This window comes from Anas platyrhynchos, chromosome 1 (assembly GCF_047663525.1).
Source record: "Anas platyrhynchos isolate ZD024472 breed Pekin duck chromosome 1, IASCAAS_PekinDuck_T2T, whole genome shotgun sequence".
NCBI lineage: Eukaryota > Metazoa > Chordata > Aves > Anseriformes > Anatidae > Anas > Anas platyrhynchos.
Genome location: NC_092587.1, coordinates 175,592,929 through 175,607,685, shown reverse-complemented (window position 1 = coordinate 175,607,685; position 14,757 = coordinate 175,592,929). Strand labels below are relative to the sequence as shown.

The 14,757-nt window shown below is 36.7% G+C and overlaps 1 protein-coding gene and 1 long non-coding RNA gene across 3 annotated transcripts in view; one reads left to right on the top strand and one right to left on the bottom strand.

Annotated features, from left to right (window-relative positions):
- The window catches only part of VWA8 (von Willebrand factor A domain containing 8), a 188,459-nt gene that overhangs the window by 20,482 nt on the left and 153,220 nt on the right, over positions 1–14,757 (top strand). For both annotated transcript variants that reach the window (XM_072032521.1, XM_027472319.3), the window contains exons 4-5: positions 1,221–1,331; positions 13,818–13,985. In XM_072032521.1, coding sequence (XP_071888622.1) covers positions 1,221–1,331; positions 13,818–13,985 — 279 coding nt within the window. The remainder of the gene's footprint in view (positions 1–1,220; positions 1,332–13,817; positions 13,986–14,757) is intronic.
- On the bottom strand, positions 3,495–11,021 carry LOC140001310 (uncharacterized). The gene is made up of 4 exons (XR_011806405.1): positions 10,885–11,021; positions 8,620–8,708; positions 5,767–5,827; positions 3,495–3,630 (listed from the first exon to the last, which is right to left on the bottom strand). It is a non-coding gene; the product is annotated as an uncharacterized lncRNA (long non-coding RNA).

Here is a 14,757-nt window from a genome sequence, read left to right as displayed (position 1 = left end):
CAGTTATCATGACTGATTAGGAGGAGGAGACGTGTGTATGATCCGCTCATGGAATGTGGGAAGCGCTTGCCTACATCCATCTGCATGAACCATGGCAGCACCATGTGCAAGATTTCACGTTTAAGTCACTGGTGCCCTTAAGTGATCGGGAAGGGGAGCGGCTGTCTGTCCCAAAAGATGATGTGGGTCGGGCTTTTTCTGCCATAAGCTCTGTCCAGACTCTGGTTGGGTAGAAGGATCACAAATGGAGGTGCCCCCCCACCCCCTTTTTTTTTTGTTTTCATATTATTCATAACAACAAAAAGATTGTACCTACCTGCATTATAGAGGAATCGGTGGCTTTGTAACCTAGAAGGTACAGAAAAAATGAAAATGAAGTAGTTCTGTTTTTTTCATATTTTTGCCTTTTTTGTTTTTTTAACAACTATAATTAAAAGCTGTCTCTAAAGAGAGATCTGTTTCTTATACCTTTAGCTGAGTGTTAAGGGCTAAGGGTATTTCAACGTGAATCTGTTTCCTAGCAGAATATATGATATCCCAGATATAGAAGTAGCAGGAACATTGGGTATAAATGTGTGTTGTGTTCTGTTTGTTTGTTTTTGCTTTAAGGTAGAAAAACCTAAGTATAGCTCCTACTGAGTCAAAATTAAAAAAAAAAATAATCTGAAGATTCACCATTTTGAAACAGTCTATGATTTTACAGAAGTAAACTTCGTGTTGTGATACTAAGGGCAGAGGGGATGAGAACAATATCACACATCAGTGTATTGACAAAGTATGTGCAGGTAATAATCACACCCGTGTAACAGCACAAGTATTACTGAGCAGTAATAGGATTGAAGCTTTTGAGATTTATGGAAATCTTCTGATTTCTATTCATGACTTGCAGATGCTGATTGTTTTTCAGCATCCAGAAAATTAGCTTAGAGGACTTTATAGATGTTCAGATGAACAGCTATATAGCTGGTTATTGTATTTTTAGAACAGGTTTGGGGAAAATAAATTTTATTGAGCAGAAATTCAGGCCATTTTGTTTGAGGCAGAACACACTGTAAACATTTTAAAAATAAGAGATATTAGATTTTGTTCAGAGTTATTTCAGATCACCGTGCTGCTGCCTAGAGCTCTTTTGTACAATTACACCATTAGGCCTATTGTTGTAGCTCACTTACTGCGGTTACAGTTTTATTTTTGTAATAACCTCTGAATGTTGTCCATAGGAACTAACAAAGCGGGAGGTTGAATATATTGCGCTGTCAAGAGACACCACAGAAACAGACCTCAAACAGCGACGAGAGATCCGAGATGGCAGTGCTTTTTATCTCGATCAGGCAAGTTGCAGTCGCGCACCACTGAATTTTTGTTTGCAACTAGTTTGAAGGAAATAACGATTTCAATGATGAGACCTTATTATATGTTTTACAAAATGACTGATGTGTTTCTGATGTAGTTAGAAAGTCTCATATAATGCTCTTGATCTTGCTGTTAGTGAAAATGTTATCTTTACCAAAGTCCAAGATTACTCTCTCTTGTAGGAGTACCACAGGGCTGTCCTCTTTTATTTAGGTTGAATTAGGGAGCCTGTCTTTTTCATGTGCTTCAATAACAAGCAATGAAATCTATTCTGTGCAAGCTAGGCTGTTGTTTCACAAGCACTTCTCTTGGTATATCTCTTGCCTAACAGCTGTAGCACGTCAGATGTATTTCTAAAATAAATCTTTTGATCTAGTTTAATTGAAAAAGAGTCTTGTTCATGTATGTTAAGACTGCTTTGTGTTGTGAAACCCAAGCACAGTAAATAGAGACTTGATTCAGAAGTTCACTTCTGATCTAGACTGAAATGATAATTTAAGTACTCCTGCTACCAGTATTTCCCCAACTCATCAGCTCATTTAGTACAACCACAGAGTGATTTAGGTTAGGGAAGATTTCTGTTTGTCAAAGAGAAATGTCTTTATTTCTGTCTCTTATCAATGTCACGTCTCCCTTTTGATTATGCAGGTAAAATATATACTTTGTGTAGAATGTCCATCTTCCTAGATACCTAAATTTGTATACAAGTTACGTGCCTAAATCATTAGAGCGAGTCATTTTCTCTCGTATAGTGTGAATTTAAATGTATTATCTAAAGAAGTTTTCAGTTGTTAGTACCGTAGAGGCAAATGATATCACCATCATATGAATGATCTGTGGGTGGAAAGTAAGATGGGAGCAGAAGAGGAAAGCAAGCATAAAAGATCTATTCTCTGTTAAAGGAATATTTTCCCCTTTCTAAATAAAAATAAAAATAGAAATCAGTACCACCAACATTTAAGTTGATTTTAATGAAACCACAATAAAATGACTATGAATGACGGATGATCCTCAGATTGAAGGATAACAACTTTTTTTAGTTACTTCTGGGACTTCAAATTATTTCGTGGTTATCTGGAAATACGAGGGTTGCGCAATATGAGATAATTTAAAGTACTGCACTGTGAATTAGGGCTATAAATGACCTCTCATTTACCAGAGGATGAGTTAATTCGTGCGAACGTTGGGTTTAACTCAGTAACTCATATGAGCTCCGTGACTAAATGCTGTTATGGACAGTCTTACTCTCATGTTTACTACAGGGTAGTTCAAGTAAATTTTTCCTCAGGGTAAAAGTATTAGTTAACTTCAAATTTATACAAGCCACTGTTTTAGGGACCGTACAAACCTCAGCAAGATGTGAGATAATCTGTTAACTGTGTATTTGTGTGAAGATTTGTATCCCAATGCAAATATGAAGTGGTTTGCTTCGCTTTGTACAAGCTGTTTTGAATTATCTCACTTCAGTAAGAACACTCTGTGAAGATTACCTTTCTACGGTAAAGGTCTAAGATTACTGATCTCCCTCTATCTGTTGGACATTTGTAGTTAAATGGCTTTTACCAGAATCCAGCATAGCAGTATTTCAGACTAGGATTTTCTTTTAGCAAGATACCAAGTAAACCAGTAGGAATCATGTAAGAATCTTCGGTAGGAATCTTCAGCTCATAAGACACTCACCACACATAATAATCTATGTATCTTTAAGTTCTGAGGGGAAAGTAAATCATTGATATTTAGATGAATACATTTTAAATACTAGAAACATGAAAGACGTACCTGATAGTGATGTTCTAGCTGAAGTTTTCTAGCCCTCCATTTTAATTAAAGACACATAAAATATGGTACGTAGCTTTATTTAGAACCATCACAGATCTAGTTATATCTTAGTAATATCAGGGAATAAAGTTTTATAGGTTACATAGAGGTTCATTTAATAATTTGAAGGTTTTCAGATGGCAATTACCAATTCAAAGCATTACGGAAACTAGACACTACTTTTCTTTAAACCACAGACCACGAATGGTTTCAAGACAAAGAAGGTAACAGTTGGTAGCTTTAAAAAGTTACTCGTGAACGAGTTTGGATTGTTTCCATTGCTGTAGATGAGATAAAGAAAAGGTGAACTTACACAAGAGACTGAAGATACAAGCTATGCTTTTCAGAGTAATACAACATTTCCTTTCCTGTGGAATTGCATTCTTGCTGTTCATGACACCAAAGAGAAGACAGCAAAGCTTAAAAGTCTTCTTTTCCAGAACGTCCTCTGTGTTAATTCTGTGGCTCAAATAAAACGGAGCTGTTAGTTGTCTGAGATAGATGAGCCTCTTTGCCTGCAAGTCACAGTGTAATAATGTAGTTATCTTACACCTTGAATGATAATATATCGTAATGAAAGCTGGCATCTTGTTACCAGAAATAAATTTAATGTAGTGAATCATCAGGTTTGCAGACCCACAAAGGTTTGCAGAGTTGTCTGTGAGTGATTGTTAAGGGATTATGGTTGTTTATAGCTCTGCATTTAATAGGGATAGATTAAATAGCGTAAATGCGTATCTCAGACGTTTCAAAACATCTGATTTATTTTAACAAGAAGTTACTGAATGTGATGGCAGTAGTTATTTCAGATAGATTTGGAAGATGGTGACTCAAGGGCAGCGATTGAAGTTCTGCATTGACGTGTATATATTGAAGGGCTAGCGCATCACAAATCTCCACAAATCAGCATTTGTTAGTGCTGGAGTGAATCAAATGGGAGAACTTCTGGAGTTATAAAGTCAGAAGAGAGATCTGATAAGAAAAATAAGTATATATATATATATATATATATGTATATATATACATTTCAAAATCAAAAATAAGGAAAACCAAATGAATGACAGGCACCATTAAAATAAAGGAAAACTTTGAATTATGAAATTCATTTCCAATTGCAATTGTGTAAAATAAAGGATTTAAAATGGGTTAATGGTGAATTATTTGTTTTCATTCAAGTACTGACAGAAAGTTCTGTTTTCTTGTCTTTACCATAGACCACTAATTTTGGTTTTTGTCTGTTAATTGGCTGTTAAAAGACACAGAAATTACATTATTGCTTTTCCTGAAACAATAAGTAACCTCTTGACTTTGTTCTGTAACTTATTGCATGGGTTAGCTATGTTCATGTAGTTAGTTGGATTACTTTTTATTACTTAAATATTTAAATGGCAGTTTCACATTTAGTTATTGATAAAACAGCTGGTCTTGCACGTAGCTTTCTGTTTCTTTAGCTCTTTGTACATGAGCCACCCACTTGATTGAACCAGTGTGGAGATTCTTATTTCAGTCTATCCTGTTTTCAAAATTCACGGAATTAATTTGATATTTGACCTTTTTTTTTTTTTTTTGCCATTTTTGATTCAGTTTTGCTTTTTATCATGTGTGTACAGCTGTAGAAGCCACAGCTCTGGTTTAAAATCTTATTACTACAGCCTCCTATATTTTTAATTGCTGCAACTAAGGAAGTCCTACGCTAGAAGAATGCAGTGGGTGCAACTGAGAGAGAACCTAAGTAACTTTGTGCTTGAGAGGTGTGTCGCTCCAGGACTGTGCCACAGACTGTATTGCCTGGAATGCCTGGTTTGTTTACCCTGCATCTTCCAGCTTTTGTATTAAATGAAACACACTTCCCAAACACAGAACACTTGGTTATATGAACAATCTTTTCCATTTAGCATAGTTAAACTAGCTGAGGATCAAATAAGTGGAAAAGCATTATATGGTCATATGCTGAAAAATTAAAATATAATGTCATTTTGAATATTTGCTAATTAAGCTGCACACACTGAATGGATAAGTATGTATATTGTGGCCTTTTCTGTGTATACAAAGAGTTAGGCTCAATATTGATGTATCTTTGAACTAAATGAGCATACTCATTATGACAGAATAGCTTTGCATCCCCCACTGCACCAGCATTTTAGATTATGCAATGATAAAATGCAAAATTGATTGTCAAAATACCAGAAAAGTGATCATCTGCTATGACTTGAGAGACTTGATGTAGTAATCAATTAAACATCCAGAGTAACAGAAATGACAGCTTAAATTATCCTGTCTGAAAAATGAACATGACATAAAACCCCCTGGAGTAGCACTACGCAGAATTGAGTTTGGTTTCTTTTAATCAAAAGAGATCAGAAAGATAATATAAATAAATAAACAAAAGTAAGATGTGAGATTAATTTTTTGAAACAATAATCACATTTGTGCCTATGTGTGCGTGTAGATACATTTATATGTATATATAGGTATAAACATGTCACAAAAACTCTTTTTATACTCTAGAAAAGAGATGGGCAAGAATGATTCATCTGTTTAAAAAAAAAATGCAGTGAATGCAAACTCTAATTTTGTGATTTGTTAACTTACTACCTTGGAATGCAATGCTCCAGATGTATGAATGTTACTAGTAATTTTCTTCTTCTGAGCAGCACTGCAGAGAAAACAGAGAAATACTAGGTAGGAGCCAACAGTATTTGGTCGATGCCATCATTTAACTGGACCTGTTAGGTTAGCAGTTAAGAATCCGGTATTTGATGTAGAAGCCATATGGGATAAATGGCTGTGATGTAGTGTAAGAAATATTAGGATTGTATATTTATAATTCCTTATAGGTTAAAATCTAAGGTGTGAGGTTTCTTTTTTCTTGTGTTTGTGTCTGTTACATGCATATTCCACTTCTTTTCAGCTAGTGTTCCTACAGTGCAGGAACATACATACACTTTGTTATATGTGGGGTCATACCATTCATAGTCAACATGGATTTGATGAGTAGTGCTGTGAATCAAAGTGATTTTCCAGTGACAGTACCTTTATCACTTCTTAGATATCTGTGAAGTACTTAGTTTTCCTTTTTATTCAGCTACTTGTCAGACAGAAAAAATTAAACAACTCATCTCCCATATTACTATCCAGAAGACAAGTGTCATGTAGAATGAAGATTAAAAAAAACACTACGTTTCTTTGTTTGTAGATAATTGCACTGGCAAATCCCTTCAGAAACTCAGATTGTTTGCTCCTGGGCATTCTTTCTGCCCAACATGCAAGCTCTTCCACGTTCCTGATGTAGACTTACCCTTATCCTAATGAACCAGGTGTAAATTGGCTAAAAGGGCCAGATCCTGTCTAAGTAGTGACCTACTCTCTTGGAAATATAGTTTGCAGTCACTGCCTCAAAAACACCTGCTGTAGTGTTAGGGGAAGGAGTGATGGAAATAAAGCAGATCACTTGATCTGTGGTAGTTCAAAAAAAAAAAAAACAAAAACGTGGAGGAAGCTAAAATGACTAAGAAATAAAAGACTGTTCCAAATCTTGTCACGTTAACATTATTTATGATTTTATCATATGTTGCTTCATTTCCTAGAGTAAACTGTAGCTTAGTTTTGTGGTCTGAACTTCCATTGAATGCAGGTTGTTCATTTTTAGTTGCTTTTCCTTCTGTCTTATGGGATTGAACTGTGAATGAGGTGTTGACTAGTTCAGGCCATTCTTCCTCACTAAAACATTTCTACCTTGGACATCTCAAGTCCCTTTTTCAGTACAAACCAGCCTGGCTGATAGTGCTATGGTATACTGTGAATTGTCTCTTTTTTCTTTTTTTAACGAGTAAATAGCAGTATTATTAAAAACAAGTGCAGTCTACCCAGTAATTTTCCTAGCCTCAGAGGAGAAAAAGAAAACACTCGATTGTCACAGCAGGGGAGGTAGACTGAAGAATGATGATATAGTCCCCCATTACAGATGAAGAAAATGTTTGAATGATTTGGTTCCTCAGGTACTTTTTTATTTGAATAACCACATTAATTACTATTTTATTGTTTTTTAATAAAACAAAAACATCATGTTTTGAACATACATAACTCAGTATATTTGTGGTCTAAATTGTTAAGTGCAAAACAATAGTTTATCATAGTCTGCAAAGTGGGAAAAAATGTAACAAAAAATAGAATAGACATTCTCAGATGAATAGTAGGTCTATTTTGAATCTCATCTTTGAATGTCATTATGCATTTGGTAGTACTTTTTATTAAATGTTATTTTAAAGAACTAGCACCAGATTTTACAAATATTTAAAGAAAAAGGTAACTAAGTTTTTCTAATAAGTTTGTCATTATTGCCTTGAAATCGTTTGAAAGTGGTCTTTATTAGCCCTTCTTTTCACTGCTAGATTATTGACAATATTTTTATTTTGGAGGAATTATTTTGTTACTTCATTAAATACTCATCCATCTCAGTGTTGCTCAACTGCTTTCCTGTTTGCTGAACTCCTGAGGGAAAACAGTAACGAAGGACTTAAGCGTTCTAAAAAGTGAACAAATCTATTAAATTATATTCTTTGTTAGAGGCATACCATTAGACGTGCTGTTTAACCTCCAGATATTTTTAAAATCTAGTAGATTCCCCAATAGGTGACAACTTTATATGCTTCACTGATCTTGACATCTGTCTGTACATCTATCTTTAGACTCTGTCTAAATTTGTAGATAATTTCTTGCTATTTCCATTTTGTTCCATTACAATATTGTATTGTAATACAAGTATTACAGAGAACTTGATGATCTGATTAGTTCCATTAGTTCCATGTCTACTTAAATGAGTAACCTGAGTCATTTTCAGAGAATTAAAAGTCTTGGGCAATACCCTCTTCCTTCCCCAGTAAAACAAGGAAGAAAAGCTTATCGTGTAATCCGTTCTGTATCCCTGCCATTTCTTTTCTCGATATCCTTTAGCTGTTGGTTAGTTTTAATGATTTACATTGGAAAGTTTTGATTTTTTTTTATATTTGACCCGTGGAACAAAATTTAGAAGATACTAATTTCGTCTCAGTTTGGTGGCATTTGGTAGTTTGGTAGGTTACAGGGACTCAAATTAATGCCCACCCCCCATTGCTACACCATGAATTTAGTAGTTTAAGTCGTAGTTAGCCTGCTGCAGCCAGGCAGCATCATGTTAGCTCAAAACCAGACAGATTTTAGTGTTGTCTTTACCAGATGGCAGCTAAAGATTTTTATTTTTTTTTAACCATAAGAGACATCTGGACATATCATTGTCAGAATGTGTGTGAGATACAGGAGTGAATGGAAAGATCTTGGTAGATGAGTTTGTGTGGGATGTTGTGCGGGTGGAAGGAACAAGATACTACACTGGAAGGGACATCTGAAAAGCAGGCTGCAGATGTAGGGAAACCTTACCTCTTCAATTCTCTTGTTCACTGAGGTACTTACTCTGATATTTTTTCCATGCTGTAATATTTGTTGTTGGGCTTGAGATGTCATTACAGGGATCCAGTTTTCAGAGAAAGGGCACTCATCTTCTAAAAAAAAAAAAAAAAAAAAAAGTGTGTGTATATATATATATATATATACACATTTATATATATATATATATATACACACACATATATATATTTATTTATATATATATATATAAAATCTCCAGGTAGCTCCTGGAAAAAGAGATGCTGTAATTACTAATTACTGCTCATCAATTCTTAGTAGCATTTTTGGAATACAGTTCTGAAACATAGCTTGTACATTTTATTCAAAAAGATGCACAAGTCTGGGGAGCACTTATAGCTCCCCTCAAAATCTTCCTCACTGATTTTGGAGTGACCAGAATTTTCTGATTTTATTGTACGCATTTTCTTGAGGAAAAACTTAACAGATTTCAGTGGTGGTATTTCAAACAACACTGTTAAAATTCTTATGCTCTTGCAAACTATTTTGGTTAGTTTTGCAAAACTGTCCATATTTCTCTGGTGTTTGTGCAGTTCAGCATGTGCATTATGTTGAGCTATTTTCTGTCCTTTCCTCCTTTTCTGATGTTGAAGCTTGTTCATGTGCTTATACACTGTGATTTATGTCATGAGAGGGGTTCCTGCAGTTGTCACTGCTCAAGCGGAAGAGCTCAGTTGTGCAAAAGACTGTGAAACCCTGTTTAGTGTTGTTTAGTTTCTAAGGCATTTCCACCTTTAAGGATAAAAATACATTTTTGTGGGTGCAGAATGAAACCAGGGTGAGCAATCTCCATTACATATTTGTTGCACAAGGCCATTGCTACGAGAGCAACACTATATTATGGGTTTCTGCTCTCGGAGAAGAAACTCACTCTGTTACAAGTGCACGTATTCCCTGGTGCAGGTATCCAGGTAACCATCCTTTCAGATCTATAGGGGCACCGGTGGGCGGCAGTGAGCTTGTTTCTTCATCTGATGAGCAAAATAGTCCCTGGCTGCAGTTACAGTAAATCTGAAGATAAGCATTTAACAAATCCCTCTCAGCCTTTTAGCAAGAATTAATACTTTTTATCTCAGGTTTACCATCGTGGCTGCATAATATAACCCCCCTCTGTCAAATTATATTTTATATTAAACATTTTGAAAAAATGAGGCTAGTGAGAGAGTGAGACAGCACAGCTATTTCTGGGTTTTCATTATAGAATTACGAAGATGAGTTTCTTGGAAGCATCTTTCAAAAAATGATTTTCCGTGACAGATTGCAAACTTATTTTCCTTCTTCTTATTTGTTATGCATTTTAGTTTCCAAACCAATCCATCAATACCCAGATAAAACTGAAATACTGATTCAGAAGATGCCTTGTAGTATGCCTAGCTTATTGCAGAAATTTATTAGTCATTACCAAATAGAATGCATAAATATCATAGTTCAGCCAGAGATATGCAGCCGTTTTGGTCTTAAGAGCAGACTTTATGCTTTCTAATGTTAATAGTGCCTTTCAGAAGGTCCTTAGAGGTAGATAAGTTGTGTATTTATTTCATTATACTTTGGAGAACAGTTTCCAGTATTTCGGATATGCTTTAAAAATACATGAGAAGCACAGTTTGTTTAAAGCAAAACAACACAACAACAAAAACCATCACAGTAAATTAGCACCCAGATGACGATGATGTTGATGCTATTGTTGTCATGGGGATTCTTTGATTAAGAAGTGAAGAAGCATGGTTGTGCACTCAGCCATTCCTGCAGCTGATCGTTTTTGGCTACCTGCATGTACCTTTTACAAGCCGTAGCATGCCTTTTGAAGTATTATACTGAGCAACATAATTTTGAATAAAAACTTTGAATAGTTTCCAAACTCAGGAATCTGTTTACTTTTTAAAATGTTAAACCTTTGAACTGGTGAGCAGCAGGAAAGATAGTGTATTAGGGTGCTTTTCAAGACTGTGAGAGCTAGAGGAGAGCACCTTCTTTCTTGAAGTTAATCATAGAATCATTAAGGTTGGAAAAGACTTCCAAGATCATCTGGTCCAATCATTGCCCTACTACCACTATCACCCATTAAACCATGTCCCCAAGCACCATGTCCAACCTTTCCTTAAACGCCTGCAGGGCCGGTGACTCCACCACCTCCCTGGGCAACCCGTCCCAGTGCCTGACTGCTCTTTCTGAGCAAAAATGTCTCCTCATTGCCAACCTGAACCTCCCCTGCTGCAACTTGAGGCCATTCCCTCTGGTCCTGTCACTGGTTACCTGTGAGAAGAGGCTGACCCCAGCTCTCCACCCCTTCCTTTCAGGTAGTTGTAGAGAGCAATGAGGTCTCCCCTGAGCCTCCTCTTCTCCAGACCAAACACCCCTAGCTCCCCCAGCTGCTCCTCACAGGCCTTGTGCTCCAGGCCCTTCACCAGCTTTGTAGCCCTGCTCTGGACATGCTTCAGGCCCTCGATGTCCTTCTTGCAGTGAGGGGCCCAAAGCCGAACACAGCACTCCAGGTGCGGCCTCACCAGAGCTGAGTACAGGGGGTCAATCACCTCCCTGGTCCTGCTGCCTACGCTATTGCTGATACAAGCCAGGATGCTGCTGGCCTTCTTGGCCACCTGGGCACACTGCTGGCTCATGTTCAGGCAAGCACTGATCAACACCTCCAGATCCTGTTGTATACTTCCTAATACTTGTGGTCTACACCTATACCAGATTATACAAGCCCAGGAGAGAGGCTTAATGGTGGCAGCACTTCTGCGCTGGGCGGGTGGCTGAGCACTGGCCCAGGCTGCCCAGAGAGTCTGTGGGGGCTCCTCCTGGGAGAGCGGCACAAGGCGCCTGCACGGGGCCCTGGGCACCCTGCTCTGGGGGCACTACTGGAGCAGGGCTTGGGACAGGGACCTCCAGAGCTCCCTGACAGCCTCAGCAATGCTGTAATCCTGTGGTACTGGCAGCCTGTTAATTCAGCAAGCCTTCATCCATAGCATGCATGTCTCAATGCAAGTCAACAAGATTCTATGGATACTGAAAATATTTTGAAACCATATGAACAGAATGTGTATTTTCCTCTGGCTAGTAAAACTCAGTCATAAAGTCTTCACAGACGTATAATATGCAGAATCCAACCAACTTGGCAAATAAGATGTTTGTTAAAGCATATTCTGGCTGTATCCCTAAAGTGCGTTTAGACAAAATAGCGCTTTGTTCACGATATTGGACTGGGTGTTGGAGACTCAGGTTTTCTATTCAAGCAGGTTGGAGCAGATTTTTGACTGACCTTTCTAGAGAAGAATGTTAGTACAAAATTTGTCCTTCATACAACATTAATGGTATGAAGAGAGGGGAATTTTGTATTGCCCGATGAAGTATGATGTTCTGAATTAACCAATAAAATCAATTCACATGCTGATTGCTTTTGGAAGGAATTAGTGATTCAGTGGAAGGGAAACAATCTCAGGACTACTGCTTGTTTAATGGGGTTATTCCAGGTTCCTCAGATACTGATTATGAAGCTTGATACTAAGAAATGTCAGGGAAGGGAACTTGATCTGGAGATGTGTACTGTACAAGTACAGTACACAACGTGAGTGCATTTTTTCTGTAATTTGTGCTTTAATCCAGATTAGGTGCAGGAGTTAATACCGTCTTAATAATGATGTTGTGATTTAAAAGCTTACTGTATGGCTAATTTTGCCAGTAGTTGTTTATGCATCCATACTATGCATAAGAGGCAACTAAATTAGTGAGTCTTATAATTTTGTGTTATCTTTCTCTTCTCAGATAGGTCTCTGATGCTGCCACGTGCCTTGTACCATGCATCAATTCTGTTACACTGAACTGTTCTTTGTTTCTGTCTTACATTTATCCTTTACACATATTTTTTTACAAAATTATTTTTGTTCTTTTTGTGTGTGTGTGTGTGTGTTTTGGCATCTTTTCATTAATCTTCCTAGTTTCTTCCTTCTGTCTCTCTGCCCCAGTCTTTGACATCTATTATATTCATCAGAAATTTACATCTTAGTTGAAAGTTTCATCATACATACAAAGCATCACATGGAATCACATGGGTTCATCTGTAGGAGTTCATAGTAAATGCACTGGAGTTCATTGCAACTCCATTTGCCACTGTGCATGTGTTGAAAATTATGTTAAAATGTAACAGGAATGCAAAGGAAAACTCTTCAGTTGCTCTTGACATTGTCTGATTGCTACACATGCCCAATTATTATTTGCCTAAATTTCTGCCAATTGAAAATAGACAAGAAAACATTAAATTTCAGAATCTTTTACTGTACAGTAAATGTGAATGCTAGTTATGAAGTGTAGTTAATTTACTTGAGTGAATGTCATTTACTGTGAGGAAGTCATGCGGAATCACCAGCACCAGAGTTCAGTTTTACAAGTTGGCTACACATTAAGCATTTAATTAAACATACGTATATAAACAACTCATGAAATGAACTATAGAAAATTCCCATCCCAAAGGCTCCAAAGAATTCACAAGTGAAAGTCTTAAGTTTTTATTCTGTTTTTATAGAAGACCATGTTCAGTCAGGGAATATAATTCTAAATCTTCTTAATTTTATAACATTTTAAAACATCTGATTGTTTATAGCATTGAATTATTTTATCTCCCACATCTGGTTTCAACAGACTTATGTTCTTGTCAGACTAAAGTAATGTACCACATGATGGAATGGCACTGGTATATAACCAGAAAAAAGCAAAGAAATATATAACTTTTTGTTTCTTAATGTTTTAATATGATTGTAAACGTGTGCAACCACCTCAGTTCTCTATATTCTGTATAAATAGTTATCCCAGAATTGTTAGATGATGTTAAAATACCTGAAAAAACAGTATACAACATCCAAAATAAAAGATGCTACATTTTAATGTTTTCCTAGTATATATCAATGTCTGCAATATTTTTTTTTCCTGTTAATACAAGACACCAGAACTGATTTTTTTCTCTCTCTCCGTTCTGTGTAACAGTTACAAGATAAAAGTCCAGCTCATGAATATAAAGCACTGTTAAGACAATCGCCTGTCACTCTTCATGATCACTACTTCTGTGTATCTTATTGATTCTTATGAAAATTTGGGAAGTTTTGCAAAGTATCTGCAGATTCTTTTTCAGCAGGATTTCATGAGAAACGTAATAAATATTTCTCTCCAACACTGTTTTTTTTGTTTTCGAAAAGTGTGCAGTTCGTGCAGCCACAGAAGGCAGAATCCTTGTGCTGGAAGGTCTGGAGAAGGCTGAGCGGAACGTCTTGCCGGTGCTAAACAATTTGCTGGAGAACAGGGAAATGCAGCTTGAAGATGGTCGCTTTCTCATGTCTGCAGAACGTTATGACAAACTTCTGCAGGTAGGGAAATGTCATTTGGATTTTCTATTTTTGTTTTCCTGCGCTGTTATGAAGGGGATAACAGTTACAAACGAAACGCATGAAATCAGACCTGGTGTGTATATGGGATGAGATCGAAAGGCTGAAAGCTATGTGAGAAGCCAAATATTCCTTTACGAGTTGCAATTAAAAGATTGTTCTAATCTGTGTCCCCTCTGTCCACATGAAAAGCAGTCATCTATGTTAATATTGTGTGAAGAATGTATGCTTCTTAAATGCAAAAGCCACTGGGAGTAAAGAGAATAGAGCTGTAAAAAGAGATTGCAGTTGAAAGCGTCCCCACGAAGTTCAGAAAATGCTTCAACATTGCTAAGCTTGTTGCTAAGCTTTTAAAATGTTAGAATAACAAAAAGAGAGGTCAATATGGGCAACACTATAATCCTCAATGCTGTCTCACCTTTAATTTAGTGAAGTATGCATGAACAGCCAATCCAAATTACAGGGAATGGTTAGTGAATTTTCTTTTGATAGGATTTTAGTGTCTGCTGCTGTTGCTACTTTAGCCATTTTCATTTTCTTCAGGCTTTTAGTCCCACTGCTTAAATTTGAGTGGATACTTTTCAGTCTTTTGGGGGGCCTCAGTGCATGTCATCAGAAAGTTTCCACCAGTACACTGTATCTTACTTTCTCTTTGCTGTAGTTTCCAGTCACGTGCCTGTTGGTCTGCTGTAACAGTCTGAACTCTTCTCACTCATGTTTCTGTCTATCATACATAACTGTGGTTAAGTATATG